The 18,518-nt window shown below is 36.7% G+C and overlaps 1 protein-coding gene across 4 annotated transcripts in view; it reads right to left on the minus strand.

The window, feature by feature from the left end:
- Nucleotides 1-18,518, minus strand: part of SEMA5A (semaphorin 5A) — a 353,854-nt gene that overhangs the window by 189,991 nt on the left and 145,345 nt on the right. For all 4 annotated transcript variants that reach the window (XM_074825752.1, XM_074825742.1, XM_074825761.1 and 1 more), the window contains one exon: nucleotides 14,591-14,636. In XM_074825752.1, coding sequence (XP_074681853.1) covers nucleotides 14,591-14,636 — 46 coding nt within the window. The remainder of the gene's footprint in view (nucleotides 1-14,590; nucleotides 14,637-18,518) is intronic.

Genomic DNA, 18,518 nt, shown 5'->3' on the forward strand with positions numbered 1-18,518 from the left:
GGTACTAAAGGTATTTTTATTTAAGTACTCCATTTCGGTGTCTGTAACGGTCTTGAGAGGCCAGCTAGAGGTAGCAGAGTGCTTGTGTTGGGCTGTGTGATCCCAGGTGCAAGGTACAACATGCCGCCCTGATTTCAGATTTAGGAGCTGCAAATAACTTCAGACAGTCACTGGGATTTGCTCAGCTCCCAGCAGACTATGTTTCAGCCAGGAAACTTGAATGACTACACCCAGGATCTGCACAGCCATTTGCAGATCTTTGTAGAGATGTGCATCTGGAGAGTCTCAACCACCTGTTCTGTAAGAATTTTGGCTGAATATTATGCATATCAGCCTGGTAAACACAACGTTAGCCTTTCTCCTTCAGTCTGCTCATCGTACGCTTACACTGCCTCCAACCTGCTCCGGCACTCCACGAATCTTCTCTGCCATGGCAATGGGGTGGGTTTTGTCTCTCGCGTTTTTTCATGTTGGCTGGCTTTCAGAGATACTCTAGTTTTGTGACCATTTTGTGGCCATTTTTACAGGGCTGCTTTTCATGCAATGTATTCAGCCAGACCAGATGTTCTTCTTGAAGAAACTACTGGTTCTAATCCTCTTTTCTCCTCAGATTTTATCTTCCAGAACTCCATTTCTGGGCTATGCTGACTAAAGCTCTTTCATCTATTTGACTCTGATTTGCTACATAAACCAGATTCAATCTGTGCATTTTTTGGAAAAAGTTACCTCCAGCTTTCTGGTGCTTTTCCTTCAGCTGGCTATTTAGAAGCAGCAGGGAGTTTATGCATGGCTGGCTCTCCCAGCAGGGACTCCAAGATCCTTTCTGTTATGTTCTGCACTGCACATATACCTGCTGTTCTGGAAAAGTCTGGTAAATATTACTTCTTCACAGAGAAAAACAAGAAACACATTTTCACATACTTCTTGCAGTAAACAATGAACTTTCCCTTCTGTGATCTCCACGACTCCATCTGCAAGGTGCATGTGTCCTAGCATAACTGCATTCTCAGGCTAAAAGATGCATTTTCTTTCCCGATACACAAGGGTGATTAGCAGAGACATAGCACTGTGCTGCCCATGAGTTTTGTACATTGCATCAACTCTAAAATGCATTTACAGTGCCTCAGTCTGATCAGATTCATTCACAGTAATTAATTATTTTCCTCTGTTCATCCTGTCTAGTGATATTTCTCTGCATCTTGCAAGTCCCAGTAAGAATGTACCTTCTATAAACCAGATTTTCATCACGCTACATGTTATTTGATCACGTTAATGAAGTTTTGGCAAATTTGGTGATGACAACACAAATATTTGTTCAACATTTGTCTGGGTAGATTTATCATTCCTTATTTCCTTATGTTAATATGCACCTACACTAAAGTGAAATTGTACAATGAATAGTTTCATACGTTTTATGTATAATTTTATTAAAATAAGAATGACTTGACTTTTTTTTTTCCTCTCCAAATAAAACTCAAAGTAGTTCTTCCTTTTGTGTGTCATAGCTGAGTGTAGAGCAGAAAAATCAATGAAACTACAAATTTTAGTGAAATAATATTCTTGTTTTACACAGTAAGCTTGCTTCTGTAGGTTATTTGGACATGATTTTTCATGCATTGGTTCCCAAGATTCAACTTTCCTTCTCAGGCCTCCTTTACTGGATAGCTGGAGTATTAAAAGAGTGTATAATCTGAATATAACTTAAAGAGCAACATGACAGCAGCTGGTTCTTATCTGATTAATTTCTTTTAAAATAATGTTTATGTTGCTCCTCCCATTCCTCCCAGATTCAACCACACATGTGCCTTGGATGTTCTTATCCCACCCCAGCTTGCTTGGACAGCATCTCTATATTCCTCCTGGGTCACCTGTCCCTGCTTCCACCATTTGCATGCTTCCTTTTTATGTTTGACTTTAGTTGGGAGCTCCTGGTGCATCCATGCAGGTCTCCTGATGCCTTTGCTCTACTTCCTGTTCATCAGTATGGACCATATTATGTAAAAAAAAAAAAAAAAAAGTCAGCTTATGGAAGATTTTGTCTACATACACATTAGCATGTGGAATTCTCCACTCAGCTTTTATTTGTCAATGCATATGCAGGGTTTTGTTGAGTACAACTCATTCAGCTTTATTTTCTCATGCTGAGTAGCACAATATTCTACAAGTAACACTACTGACAGCCATGTGAGAAAAGACTGTGGAATCATGCCTAGAGCAGTGTTCATAAATATACGATGACATATTTTTGATCTCCTATGAATTTACAGCATTATTGTTTCTTCAGACCTGTCCTGACATATTATACGAGCTTCATTAATAAATCCTAGCCTAATTAAAGTAAGAAAAAATGCCATTGCAAAAGGTTTTGTGTATGTTTGACAGTATAAAACTTAATTCAGATTTTTTTTTTCTCTTTTTTGTTAATTGCCCAGGTGTTCAGACAAAACAGTATGCCAAATTCTACTGGAGTAACAAAAATAACCATGCATCTACGAGTCAGAAAGTTTCACTGAGGAAGCTTTCATCTCATCAATGGAAATTAAAATGTGTGCATAAGTCTGAATACTCATGCAGATGATCTCCCGCAGTTCTACTTCCCACAAAGTCTCTCCTCTCACTAGATCTTGTTCTCATCTCATAGTAACAGGGCAGGGAAAAAACAGGAACAGTTTGACCTTTCATCATTTCAGCTCCCAAGATGAGCGTGAGCAGGCACAGAACCATTGCTCAGAACTGTCAAAATATCTAGGCAAAGTCTCAGATCTTACAGGCCTAAGGCTATAACCCTTACAAGCAGGATTGCCACCAACAGATATCTTAAAAGCAATGGCACGTACAAATAATGGGCAGCCACTGCATTTTCCACTCAATGTGCCTTCAGAATGAATGCATCCTCTCATTCATATTTAAATGTAATTAACAGAAAACAATGTGAAGTGCACATACCAGACACAGCATTTAATTCAAAATGCTCAATTTAAAAGCTCTGAAAGCCATAAAAATAACAGCATGAATTTGGGGTTTTTTTCCAAAACAGTGGAAAAGAGTGATTCAACTTAATTATTTTTTTCCCAATGAGAAATATTTACTAACAAATCCATTTATCTCCAAGGTGATTTTGAAATTCTTAAAAATCATACTCACCTTAGGTTTCATTTAGAGACTAAAGCATTAAGGAACTGCATCACATACCACATAAAAATGGTCAGTGCCACAATGAAACTGTTATTTAACTAATAATTAACAGAGAATTGTTTTGCTTCTGTCCTAGTTACTGATTATTCCTCAAATTGATTTCCATAATGTTGCTTTATCCTGGGTACCCACATAAATATGGAATTCTGAGATTTTCTCAGGTTTTTCATTTGCCTTTTAATAAACCTAACTGAATCAGTCAATTTAAAACCTAAGCCAAAACACAAACAGTTTTGGGGCTGACTATTGCTTATTACTACAATGGTAGCTATACCCTGGGAAAAAGACAAACAGGTTTTCATCAAAGTAGTAATATTCAAAATTGAATATATACACAACAATATACACAACAATATAAATATCAACCTCTAACCAAACTCCTTTTGTATTAATTTGTTTTCTTTAAACCATACCGTTGTCATTACTTACATCAAGCTAAATTACGATAAATATCTCAAGATATATGAACAGGCCCAAGTACAGACCCTACAGGTTCTAATTTCCCATAACTTTGTAATGATCTGTTCTTTTTCATTTGGCATTTTGTTCATTTGTTTGGAAAATCAGTATATCAACAACCATCACATCACAGAATTATTTTACAGATTTGGGGAAGAAAATAAACAGTTTTCCAGGCCCTACAGCAAACACATGAAATTCAGAAGTACTGACTAGAAAAGCTAGTATTAAAATCAGAAGAGAAAAATAAAAATAAAAAAGGAAAAAAACTCAAACATATAGCAAACAAACCTATAAAAATGTTAATTCTGTAATAGACCAGCCTACATTGTCAGCAATGGAGCCTTGCTTAAGAATGCACCAATAGTGCTCACACGGTCTTCAACTTCATGCTGCCATTTCAGTTTACAAACCATGACAGAAAGAGCTTAATATAAGTTTTAGATGCAAGTTACTCACAACGGAAGCCTGCTGCATATGGGTGATGTCGAAAAAAAATCCGGACTGTCAAATTCTATACAGATGCCTAACTAAAAAAAAGGGGTGGCATTTATGCTTCCCTGTGCTCTCAACATTCCTCCCCAGTGGGATTAGATAGCTCAGAATGCAGATGTCAGTGGATCCTGTGCTTAGGTGAATAGCTAGGTCCACGCACCGGACAGAGCCTAAGCACCTAACCTCGGACTTCAAGTTCCATTCTGAGGGCAGATGTCTAAAAATACTGCAGTGGGGCAGGCAGGTCTAGACCCCACAGAACAAGTGTAATTCCCAAATGCTCATTATATTGAATTGCTCTCTAAAGGCCATAATCTTAGCCATAAAGCAATTAAGAGAAATAACGTAGCTGTTTATGATGTCAGTACATTAAACAAATCATGTTTCCAGTTTGCCTGTTTTCAAATAAATCCAAAGTAACAGCTGAACCAAAAATTTTATATAGAAATCCTTTATATATGTCTAATACCAGATATTTCAAAGCACATCTAGTTTTCAATTTTAATAAATTGATTTCCATATTTTGACATGATTTATCACTCCCAGACTTGACAACAGAAGCATCATATTGTGGTACCATCTGGGATGGGTGAAACAATACATGCCAAAAGAGAAGAGAACATCTACTAAAAGCAGGGGAGGGAAAAGGCAGTAGAAAAATAAGGATAGGCAAAATGAAGGCAAAAGGTGTCCCAAAAGACTGGATAAGCCTATCACAATAAAACTCGAAATAACTTTAGTCTTCTATTCTCAATTCAGACCAGGGCTAGATTCCTATGCTGTGACTAAGCAGCATCTCTCTCAAACATTTAGGAGCAACAATCCACATCTTACACTGGGCTTAGTAGTATTGACTGGGCAAGTAACACGCTCGAAGTGGCACAGATTCGCCCTTTGTGGCCTGAACCATTTAGGAGAGCAGGAACCTCCCTCCTATGCACCCCTGCATGGGCTCCTTGCCCATCAGCATTCTTGTTGCAGGTTCCTCAGATCTTTCCTTTTCCTTAGGTTATAGCAACAACCGTCCATGTTTCTCACCCTCAGTATGGCTGCTTTGTTTCCTTGAACATTTCAGAATCCTGCTTCTCCTTAATTGCAGTAGCAAAAAACTAGTCTCCTGACCTTGAAAATTTTTCCATCTCCCTTTCCAAGGGAGCAGAACTTTTTGCCTTATGGAAACAGCCCGTTCTTCCCATAGTTCAGCAGCTGGGTGCAACCTTTAAAAGCACTGTGTCAAAGGCTCCTTAGAGCTCAGTGTTGAGATGTGTATCTTAAATTTTTTTCTGCCTAGTGGCAAGAGGGCATGAGGTTGCTCCACCATTTTCTCTTATTCTGTTTAAATGTTGAGGTTTTTTAATTTCATGGGTCAACAAGCAATGGCAGGGTATGCTATGTACCACACAGTGCCCTTATGCTACATACTGATGACTGCTAACACACAGGTGTAAGCTGAACTCACCTCCTATACGTAGAATTACCCAAAAGCATCTATGTCCATTAGCCTAGCAGAACTGTTGAACGGATCTCTGCAGTAATGGAAAACACAATCCTCTCTCTGACTGAGAAGATGCGTCTTTAAGCCTACTCCTCTTTGAATATGCATGGCATACAAACTGTGGTTGAATTCAAATTAGTTGTTACAGGCCGGAACAGACAATGAAGTTCCATATCAATGTCTGTAAGCAAAAATCAATAATCATGTTTGCAGATACTGTATTACAGATATAACCTCTTCCAAAACATACTGAATATTTCATCTCTTTTCTAAATTGCTCAGCACTGCAGCATCTCAGTGCCAAACAGCTGAAACTCTACATCAGCAACTGCTTGTAGTAGACTCTCCACCTGGGCAAGACAATACAAGAATGAAGACAATCTGCTTTCAGTCTACATATTAGTGTTTTCTGCTTTCATTTTCTGCACAGTCTGCTAACATTCCTGCACTTTTTCAGTATAGAGGCTACATAGAAGGAGGCTGATTCTCAAAGGAGTGCCTGTCTCCCTCCCCACAAGTATGGCCTTGTTGTCACAGAATACTGCTTTAGTCCAGAATTAGCTGAAGTATGCCATGGTCCTATACAGTCCCAATATTTGGAAAGCAGCAGCCTGATTTCTTTTCAAACAGAAGCTATTTGTGCAGCTGTATCAGTAGACTCATGTTTGTGAAAATGTAAACATGAGTGTCACCTTCTCAGGAAAAGACATTTCCACAATTACTTTTAGTGCACATAATGCAGGTCTGGTCAACCACTATACATACCAGGAAAAATTATCAGAAAGGGCTGAATTATACCACTATAAAATCCACATCATCTGTTTCATATCTGCTCTAAAATGTACACACATAGCTTTTGATATCACCTCTATTTCTCATGAGAACAAATGCACTCATATTATATACTTAGGTGATCCAGGCTTCTTCTTTATCTTAGGAACAAAACACAGATGTTTAATATCTAAAGAAAAGAGGAGTTTTACTCCAGTGGAAGTGAAAAATTTTAGTACCTATTTTTCTTCTTTACTGTGAAACCAGAGCAGAAAATTACTGTAAACAGACAAGAAATGCAGCCAAACAAGCAGAGGTAAGAAAGAAAAAATAGAAATAAAAAAGCTAAGCTCCTCTAGCTAAATGGATGTGTTCAGACTCATTTGTCCAGAAATGCACTTGCACTTGTATTTCAGTACTGGCACAAAACAGTGACAGATACTGCAAATAAGTGAAAAATGACAATGTCTCTGCCTGGCTTTCTGTTTTCTTCTCTTTTCCTCCATCTCCCAAAAGACTAACACATACTGATAAGCCAAAACCGCAGCAAAGCCCTGCCAATTTGCCAATGCTCTTTTGCTTCACTTAGACTCTTTCTAAATTTACATGACAAATTTCAGCTCCACTGAAAGGTAAGCAATTACAGATTCTAGAGACTAAAACCCTCCAATTATGTAGAAGCCAAGTGTAAATAAATAACAAGCAGAGATGAGCAGAAGAGGAGTCATACATCCAATTGGTCGCCTCATATGCCCTCTACATAGTTTTGCAATGGGGGTCTGCATATGAACTCAGAACACCACACACAAAAAAACCTCAAATAGATAATATATGTAACTACACCTATGCAAGTGAAAAATCCCATGCATGGAAAGAATATTCAAAATGAAGAGTGAATCGGTACTTAGCCAAATACAACCAAAGACAGTTTCAGAATAGTAGCCATCTTCTTCATTAACATGTAGGTGAATCTATGAACACCAGTTGTTTCAGTAGCAACATTTTTTTCCAGCAGAAATGGAGCACTGTCTTCTGGTAATTAATTTCCCCACAAATACACTATAGAGTGAAGATCAAGATTTGTGTGATCTAACACAGTTTATCTAGCTTGAGGAAGCCCCTTCCAGCTGCATGTAAAATAGGTCATTGGGGTAAAGATTAGACATATATGCAATTACTCACTGCTAGCCGAATTCATCCTTTTTTGGCTTCAATCAAGTTATAAGTTTGGTCAGAAACTACTGTTTTGTGAGCAGAAAACAGAATAATGAAAATACTAATGGTATCACAGAAAAAGAACTGGAATGGATTTCAAGGAGCCACTAAGTTCATCTCTACCTGCCACAAAGGACTAGCTCTGGCTTCACAAATACTTCTTAACTCTTCTTTAAATTCCCAATTGTCTAATTTAATTATTTGTGGACTTGCTGTATAATAAAATGTAACAGTCTGCCATCAGAAGGGTATCAACAAGAGGAAGAGGTATTGCGTAGAAGCGGCATTGTGCTACGCATATGTACTGCGCGTTGTCTTTTTTTTCTTTTAAACTCTGTTCTCAGCACCACCATGTAGAAAAGGTACCAGTTCAAATACCTCCTCAGGTTTTGCTCATCCATAGTACCCAAGAAGTTTGCACCTGCTCTATCACCTTTCGGTCACTCTGCAATTTGCTCATCTGAGTCTTCTTTGGAAAAGTTTTATGAGCACTAGTTGCTCCCTCCCCTTCTAAGCTTTCAAGGAACTTGGAACAGCATCGAACGTTAACACTAACTTATCCGCTCTGCTTATGCATTTTTCATTCACACGTCCCAGACACAAACATGAAGGGCCCAAGCAGAAATAACGCTTTGGTGGCTAATGCTCCCTTCACATAAAGAAGGGAAAAAAACCATCTGTAATAGGGAGGAATGCTCTCTATTCCCCTCACCCTTAAGTAGGTAACAGAACCCAATGGAGGGGATTTTTTAATTTGTTTAGTTTGGATTTTTCCCCCTCTTAGGGACCCAAATAGAATGTTAAATCTCAGTCTGCTTTGCATCTCAATATTGCCAACTTATGGCTGTCCCAAGTTAAGGGAACTAACCTAAGGATGTCCTTATGCCTTCAAGTGTGAAATCAGAAAAAGTTTTTCTTGCATCTCCTTTTCTGCACAGATAGCTTCACCCCAAAATAAGATGATGATATCTATTACACAACTAGTGACTGTAAGTAACATACAAAACAAAAAAATAAATGGACTGAAATGGAGTGTATGAAAGTTTTAGGAAAAGCATTAAGCTGCCTTTTAATGGATTCTATTTATTTGGCAGCTCAACAAATTAAGATCAAAAGATTAAAGTTTAGCTTCCTTACCTTTACCTCTGAAGTTGTTGATTATAGCTGAAAGTTTTTAATATCAGAATTTGATAAAAAGTCAAAATTTGATTCTACATGATGACTTCTTACAAGGTTTCATTTTGTTCACAGCAAAGGGAACCCTAGGTCCCAAAAATGAACTGTAAGAAGAGTCCGAGTGATTTGCACCTCTATTGGAACACCATTCTTTCTAGATTGGGCCAAATACCACCTTAGCCAAAAAGACAAACTAAGATTATGAAAGCCTATCAGAAAAGACATAATATGATCTCAGTTTATAATAATAATAATAAGCAATCGTTATCTTCAAAATGGGATCACAAACTTGGTAAATATTTGATTCCTTTAAACAAATTTTTAAAAAATCAAGTGTTGTTAAAAAATTGTATTATCTATTATAATTAAAGTAAAATTTATAAAAGTGTTCCAGGTTATATATATTAATCCATTTGTAAAAAACCTCAATCATTAAGTCAGATTCCCTCTGTTTAACCTAGATAAACACAAAGCATATATTCAAAGTATATTACCATTTATTTAACTCATTATTTAGCCTACCATTTAGCCATTAATGACTCATATAAAAGTGAAATATCATATGTAACAGGTATTTCAGACACTTTTGACACATGTAAACACCAGCAAGAATCCCGTTCTGTAAAATTAATTTTCCAAAGTAGCTCCTTTTCCTGACAATTCATAGATCCACTCTTGCCTTTAATTCCTTCAATGCCTCATTAATGGGTGTGTATGTACATATATATACACACAGAGGCTAAAATTGCCTTTAAAAAATGGACTTTGAGGTATGTGTACTTCTAACTGAAAGATGTGCAGATTCAGCATGATAATAAAATCTCAGGAGAATTATGTAACTACAGGAGCAGGTGGAATAGGCTCATATGCAACCTTCTGGGCATCTCAATCTGAGAACAGGCTTCATAGATGGAAGATTCAGATGAAAAAAACAAACTCAAGCACGTGCCCCGTAAATCTCTTAACAATATGAGTTTGTAAAGAAGTTTATCTTATAGATGAAGAAAAGATGCATACGTTCTATCAGGTTTGTGAAAAGCTTATACATGCTGGCTTGTAAAAATGTTTATGGCAATTGTAGCATAAACACTTTTATAAGCCAGCATGTATTGGCTTTCCATTCTTTACAGATACATCAGCAAACTGGTCATGTAGGTAGACACAAACAAGTGTTTGAATTTAGAAGCTCTCTTTTCAAAGAATTTGGGGAAAAAAAAAAAAAAAGGTGAAAAATAGACACTTGTTAGAGCCATCCTGTACACAATGTCAAAGCCCCACTATTCATCTTAACATTGGCTAGAGATCACCTTTTTTAAAAACATTTTTTGAAAACAACTCTATTCACTTAAACACTAGTATTTACATTTCTGCTTTTATATTTTAAGGAATATAAGACACTTTTCAGAAAATCCAGCTTTCATCTTGACCAATGCTTTACGGATTATTCTACTATTACTTGAAGTGAGCAATAACAAAGCAAATCTCACAAAACAAAACCATGCAGAGTCAGGCATTCTATGTCTGTGAACCTACTATTGCTGTAGTGAGAGTTATAAAATATTTGTCCTTCTACAACCACAGCCCAATGAGTGCTTCTTTCCTAATCCATAATCACTATGCACGCATTGTTACAACAGTCAGCTTTGAACAATTTGACTCTTAGGCTTCTCCAGCAAGAGCTTAAAAGGCTTTCACTCGTTTTATTCTTCTTTATTCTGCTAAACAAAGGAAATTGCTGAGACACATCAAATACTGGTTTGCTACAGACACTATCATATGAAACTTGCTTACTCAAACAACAGGCTTTTCCTATAAAGTACAGAGCACAGAACCATGACATGTGGGATGACAACTTTGATGTACCCACAATGGGCAACGATGTCTCACTGCATAGCCCTAGCTCACGTTTAGATACACATCCTGTCTGATACGATCTAGTAGCACTCTAACCCTCACTTTTACAAGGGATTAACTTTCACTAAACTGATGGAAACAGTACCCTTTTAATATATGAATCTCTGTTCTGCATTTCTTTTGTGAGAACTCACATTGCAAGTGGCTGTCTGGTTTTGTTTATTTTTTAAAGAAGGGTTATCTTGTGTTTCAAAACTATTTTCCAGGTATACACTTGTAGAAAACAGGGCACACACATATTTTGGCCCAAAGTAATTTTTGCAGAAGTTTGCAAACAAGGAGTCATCATTACACTTTATTCCTTTATAGAGAGCTTTCCTATTACAAAACAATATCTGATGATATTGCAATGTCTGAGAATATTCCAAAATAATACTTTATCTATACAATGTCCAGCTTTACAAAAATATACATAAATTTATAAACAAAATATTTTCAAAGAAGCTTATGCTGTAATTAAATGATTTTTACTGTTACAGTTTCTTACATGCAACATGAAGCCTTTTATCTTCATAACAGCAGTGTGTGGACAAACTAACAACACATTCCAACAGACACTTAAGCATGACAAATGAAGAAAATTGTTTATTCAAAAATAACTGAAGTGCATCAACAGTCAAGATTAAGTTTTAGGCATTCCCTTTATTTTCCAGATAGAAAAGTACTATGAAAAAGATTCAAATGATGAATCAAACTAAAAAAATAAAGCATCAATGTAAAGAAAATAAACAGTTATAAAAGTCTAATTGAAAACCGAAGAAAGGGAGGATGTCAATTGTAACAATCATCCTTGCTTCCATGCTGGAAGTATCTGATGTGCATGACGAAGAGTCAGCAATTTTCCTCCTCCGGACACACAATAGCAAAGATAAACAGGTATATAAGTTGCTTTGTTTCTAGCGCTTTCATATTATTATTGTGCTACACTGAAAGGTTCTTAACATCTAGCAATTCACTGTGCAACTTGTCTTCTAGATGTGAAAACATAGTTTATTATCTTGTGAAACATCTACATGGTTTTACAAAGGCTAGTTCATGCAAAGAAATCAAAGTGAGCAACATAAGTAGAATAATTAAACTGGGTTTTTACGTTGTTATTATTGTGAAAACTGTGTGATTAAAAAAAATGCTAAAATTTCATCTGTCCGTAGATAAAGTGTCAAATTGTTCAGTCCCTCAGCAAACAAATGCTAACTAGCACATACAGTATTGAGTTAAACCACAGTATGCTTTATTCCTCCTGTGAAATTCCATCATTCTGTGTTGCAAGGATTTCACATCACTTTTACCTTCCTTCTCACTTTTGTTCCTACCTCTCTCAACCATAATAGAGTTTTAGGTTTGAAAGATCTGGAGCTTAAAAATACTTTATTTTTTAATTACTAACTTGGCAAACTTTATATCCTATTCAAAATATTTCTTTCACCACATGTGAATGAGAGAAATTTTACATGCCCTAAAGTTTCAGAAACTGAAGTTTGCTTCAGTGATACCTGAGGTAATCCTATACAATGTGTTGGGATGACTGGGATTGCAGCTAGGATTCTGTCATTCCAACAAAACTTATCTCAAAGGTCTGTAAAGCTCAGTGAATCATTTGGTAAAAACACTCTTGACTCTAGGTGGGTTTCAGGTTGGTAGCTGGTAAGTTTAAATTCCAAGTTTCCAAAGGAATGGTTACTGTCTTTTTCATTACTAAAGTTTTCATACTTCCCACCATAAGACAGAGACTCTCTTCGTGTCTTAACATCTCCCAACAAAGTCTGAGAAAAGTTGTGCATCTTTATGGCTGAAGACTTGTAACAAGATTTCAAACAAGTAACCAACAGTAAGGACAGCAGCACTGACCCCTGATCCTGCCCTGGGGTACCTGGAGGGGCTCTCCCAAACCTACTTTTATGACTACTTCATACTTTCTTACCAGATTATAAGACAATCTCAGTATGTTGTGTAATGAGTTTGGGACTCCTAAACAATACACCTTGCATTCTGGCTTCCTTGCATCAAAACAAAGGTTCAGGCACCTCACAGATGATTTGGAGTTGCCATAACTGGCACATCCAAGAAAACACATCTTTTGGATAAGGGCTGTCCTGGGGCACTCTAACAGAACCAGAAGGGAAGCAGAGGGGAAGAAGAGAAGAGTCATAATGGTAGATCTGAAAATAAGGAAAAAAAACTGAATACTTGGGGTAGGGGTAGTAAAGATATGCTGGTGAAAGAAAAAAATAATTACATATTTTGGTTTTGATTTAGAAATACAACCTCCCTACAGGGTTCTGGAAAAAAGTTTGAAGATACAGAGGCAAACCAGAGGTGCTACAGCATCGACGATGGAATAAGAAACTTCACCAAAAGTAAAGTTTACCAACTTGAGAAGACTGTTTAAAGACTTCTGCATGTTCGTAAGACCAAAACCTAGTAACCTAGTGTAACATCAACAGTATGATTTCTGTCCTCATTTTATATTTTTTGCTGATTGGGGTGGGAGGGTGTTTGTTTGAGTCAGTCAGCACAATTATAAGCCTCTGTAATCTACAGATTTCTCCCTTATTAGTGAATTCAGCCTACTGATACTTATCCTAACAGAGGAAAGCTGTGAACTTCAATCTATGAATTAGCAGAATAAACTTCCAACAGCACCATCGAAGACCTCTGAGTGCAGCCTCTCAACAAGAATCTTCAGGACTCAACCCAAATTATTTGCCAGGATATTGAATATGTCACATAAGGTGAGAGCAGACAGTCTGAATTCTGGATATTAAAAGTGTTTGGTGCATCACAGCCTTAAGCACTAGCAACAAAATTGAATATTTATTAATACTGCAATTTTCGGTAATTTTAGGCCAACTTCAGTTCTTGTTTCTAATAATCTGGGAAGATAAAGGAATTCTGCAAGCCTAGTTAAAGCATACACAAGCTGTTCTACAAATCACAAGGACAGCCTTACTTGAACGCATTTTACTTTTCTGTATTCAACTGTATAATATTACTTCGTGAAATAATAGGCACAGTACTGAATCTAAAGCTAGCTAATTTTAAATTGCATAAATGAAAAGATTATGAAAAACCATACATTTCTGTTTCACTGGTATTTTTTATTTCCACACCTTAGCAAGTTAGCCAACTCAATTAAATTTACTAAAACAACTCTTAGAGCCAAGAATACAAGAATGATGGTTAGAAATTATGCCAACGTTAAAAATAATGAAAGAGAAAACCAACAAAATCTAAACAAGGAACACCACTCAGAACACTGAGGAAAGACAAGATTGCTGGTATATGGAAGTCATATGAAGTTCAGGGAAAAATAAATTGATCAGGGATTCTCACTTACCTTTCTGTGAAGCCTAACTGCATCTAAAAGGCAACCTTCCAAGTCCTAACAAGTTTTAAACAATAAATAGCTGCATATATATGAAACCGAGATTTTGATACCTGTGTTCACACATTTTCTGTTTTGTTTGCCTAATTTAACTTTAGTAATGAATGAAAATTTTTAAAATCATTATTTTAAAATTATATTTTATCTAGAATAACACTAAATTCTGAATACAGAAGTTGCACAATAATAAATTGGAACAGTCTTCTAAGAGAATGTGATCCTTCTTCCCAGCCTCATTTTTTATAGATCTACTCTAACAAAATCACAGCCCAGTAAGGTAACATCAAGTCTGTATGGCCTGGGACAAAGGCTAATCTGGCATTAAAATGGATAATATGACATATATTATGGGGCGGTAAAGAGGACAAAAACAGATGCACACTTATCTGCAGTTATGAAGCGTATTAATATCTTAATTATCTGCTTTAAAACACCTGCTTACCTACATCATGCAGAGGAACTAAGAAAACAAACATAAAACATACCTGTATCAGAGAGAGATCCTCAAGCTGCAACCTGAAGAGGTAGTTTCTGGGATTAAAAAAATAGTAGATAAATATTAATTGTTATCAGTGTTTAAGTAAAAAAAATGTTACTAGCGTTTAAATAAAAACATAATTAATGAATATAAAATACAGAAAAAATTAAAAAGCGTCTGGTACTCAGGATTCTAAATTATTTCAGGGACTGTCTTAACATACAGCCCTTTGGGCTAAGCACTATGACAATTTCTAAAACCGATTTTCAGCTTTAATGACTGGCTGCATATGAATAAAGTAGATATTTATACTGCATACAGGCACATCTGAGTCATTGCTCCAGTCTTCCTTTAGAATCAATGGGAAGAAATACTCGGTGCTTTGGCAGATTCGTGGGAATGAGAATAAGAGGACAGGCAGATTAAAGCTGTCAGTTTATCTCCACAATGATGGGAACCTTACGCACTTAGCTCGGACACAGATACGTAAAGTCTGAAGCAAAGGATCCCAGTATGATGGAGTGTCTGTAGAAGCCACAGAGTTTTCACAATCATACCCAGTCTAGCTTCTTTGAAACCTGAGGATTTTTTCCCATGTACAGCAGGAGCTACACATGAACCAAGCATATTTTTCAAAAGCCCATGCTTTTATCGCAAAAGGATTTCTCACTCCATTTTGTTTCTCTACAGCAGTATCGCTGCACCTGTAGAACTTGGGAGGAGTTCAGGCAAACCACAAAAAAGACATGATGCAAAGGCACTGCTTGAAAAATGGGGAAATGATGGGTTAGGATACTCAGAAAGGGAAGCATGCCCCACCGACCAAAGTCACTTCCTTCAGCACATCCTTGTGCAATATATGTGCGCTATCACAACTCCTCCCAACTCACTGTGTCTATCTAGTTAAAGCAGCTGCCTTGTTACACCTGTTCTGATAAACCAGCTCTGTTGGTAGCGGTCATGGTATCTGTCCATGACACTCACAAAAATGAGCAAACACTACACCAGCTTTGAACTGATTTCAGCACATCCTTCTCTAGTGCTGATTCTCTTTCGTGCTAGGTCTGCAATAAGGCTCTTCCACGTTCCATGTCCATATTCCTCCTGCTCAATTTTTCCTTTCTTTCTTTGTTTCTTCTCACACCTTTTTTCTTCTTTTCATTATGTCTTTTTTTAATACATTTTCATATATATAATATTGTTCAGTCTTCTTCTGCCTAATTTTTACCTTATTTAAAGCAATTCTGGTTTTGCAATGTCACTACAGAGTGATTATGTTTTATAGGTAAATATAAGAAGGAAGAATTTTTTTAAAGATTAATATAAATTACTTCAATTTTAATTTATTCATAACAAATCACAGAATCATTCAGGTTGGAAAAGACCCTTGGGACCATCGAGTCCAACCATCAGCCCTACTCTACAAAGTTCTCTCCTACACCGTATCCCCCCAACATATCATCCAAACGACCCTTAAACACATCCAGGGATGGTGACTCCACCACCTCCCTGGGCAGCCTATTCCACTGTCTGACCACTCTTTCTGTGAAAAATTTTTTTTCCTAATGTCCAGTCTGAACCTCCCCTGTTGCAGTTTAAAGCCATTCCCTCTTGTTCTGTCACTAATTACCTGTGAGAAGAGACCAACAGAATCTGTAACATTGATTTCTAAGATTGCAAAAAATTCACTTAAAGTAACAAAAAACAGATAACAAAGAGATGAGTAAATTTAAACTTTAAATTTAAATATTTGCAATATTCACAGATTATCTGCAATATTACATCTATGCAACTGGTAGAAGCATAATCCAAACTAAAATTAGGCCACATTTTTTGAGATAATAATTCTAAATCTTTCCAAAGAGTTATGAGGTATTGTTAATGGTCACAGATGGTCAGGACCTGTAGTTTACATCTCTATTAATTCTTTTAAATGAGCCAGCAGGGATCAGGGGAAGGAACAAAAACTGTGTCTAAAAAAAGAAAAATGTATTTTTCCAAACATATATCTCAGAAACACAACCACTATCATGGCCAGCTTTATTTATGGACTCTGGAGTGCAGCTATGTGTATTTACTTACTGTCTCTGGTACATAGATGGTCTACTTAAATTGTGAATGTACAAGAATCGGGTCACTAGTCTTTCCTAGGAATATTGCTAAAGAGAGTTACTCAAAATGCAAGAGGCAGGCTATTAATGACAAGAAATCATCAGAAAGTAAAACAAGGACAGAATATTTGTTATTAGCACAGACAAATCATCACAAAGAAATAACTCAAATACAAGGCTTTGAGTCATGAAGAGGCCTGAAGTGGGCAAACAAAGAAAACAGTACATTGCAGGACAGTGTTTACACAAAGATTCATCCACAAGCTACGTTCAAGTTGACTTGAAGGACTTTCACTGAAACATCAGGAAGCAATGCATATAGTTTCTAACCTATCTACATTCTCTCTGTAAGGACAAAAAATACTTTCTCATCTGCAAAATGTCTTGTTCAGAAATTTTCAGCAGGGAACATAAATACTTAGCCTGCTCCTCATCTCACTGCGTATAAGCTTCCATCAACCATCACTGATTGTGCTTCTTTCACTCCAGATATGAAAATTGAAGAAACCCACAACTTCACTGCTGTTGCAAATCTTTTCTTCCATTTACAGAAGCAGAGCAACTTTTTTCTTCCAGGGAAATTGAAACTTCATCCTCAGCAGGTATAAAGTGTTTTCTTAACTCAGTGGTATCAGACTCACAGGAGAAGCACATAAATGCCCCATCTCACACTACAAATAAATGCAGTCTCTGTCGCACAATATATGAGCAGTCTGATCTCACACTTTTGGTTGTCATGTCAGTACTTAGCATAGCATCATGTCAATCTCTATGAGTACTTCATCTTGAGTTATCTACTGAAGATTTATCACTGATGTGGCATTTTAAGAGAGATTATCAAATTATTAATGTTTTTTTAATGGTCTTTTATCCTGACATCATTTCAGCCTATTAAAAAGTAAGCTATTGTCCCAAATTGTAAAAACTCTAAATTAACAAATATATAAACAGTGTCAGTCTGAAGAAAAACAGAGGCTGAAAGTTATGTGGGTTTTTTTCCTAGAAAATTAGATTTGTATCCTATGCGGTAGAGCACAACACTTCTACCCATTAATATATCCAGTGTGGAATTAGAAGTATCGACCCTGTAAGTGTTAGGGAGACTAAAATATCTATATTCATTTGAATGAGGCAAGAGCCAGAGCTAATTAGTGTATATTTTTCAACTTCCTGTGGCTGCCAATAACCAATTAAAATATTATTTTCAGCTTCATAAAGCCAGCAAAAAGAAAATGGAATATGAAGAAAAGCAATGTGCAAGACATAGTAAAAGCATTACACTTTAGCACCATAGAGGTAACTGGGCAAATGGACAGCACAAAGTGACTGTGACTACATAAATAATGCTAGGATAAGTGCCAAACTAGCACTTGGAGAGCCATCAGAGCTAATCCTACTTAAATGTGGCCACTTCAGTAAAACTTGCAGGACTACATTTGGCTCTACAAATACAATAGGTTAACATTCTAAGGCATGCATCTCTAACATGAGAACTCATTCAGAAAGGACAGATATTGGGGGGGGGGGGGGGGGGGGGGGGGAGGCATGACAGTAAAAAAAAAAACCACACACTTAATATATTAATAAATCTGGCAGTCCAAAGAAAAAGTCAATGTCAATTTTCTTGACATGTGCAGAGCCATTATGCTTCTCATGAGACAGGTGACAATACTTTTTTCAATATGTTATTGAGATTATGCTCTGGATTGCCATTTTTCAACCTCTGTTTAGCTTTATTCTAGTGCATTAATGTCTTGAAGGCAACAAGGGACGTGAAATAAAAATGACCAAGTACATTTCTGAAGCATAGATACAGACCTTTTA

This window comes from Strix aluco, chromosome 1 (assembly GCF_031877795.1).
Source record: "Strix aluco isolate bStrAlu1 chromosome 1, bStrAlu1.hap1, whole genome shotgun sequence".
NCBI classification, from domain to species: domain Eukaryota; kingdom Metazoa; phylum Chordata; class Aves; order Strigiformes; family Strigidae; genus Strix; species Strix aluco.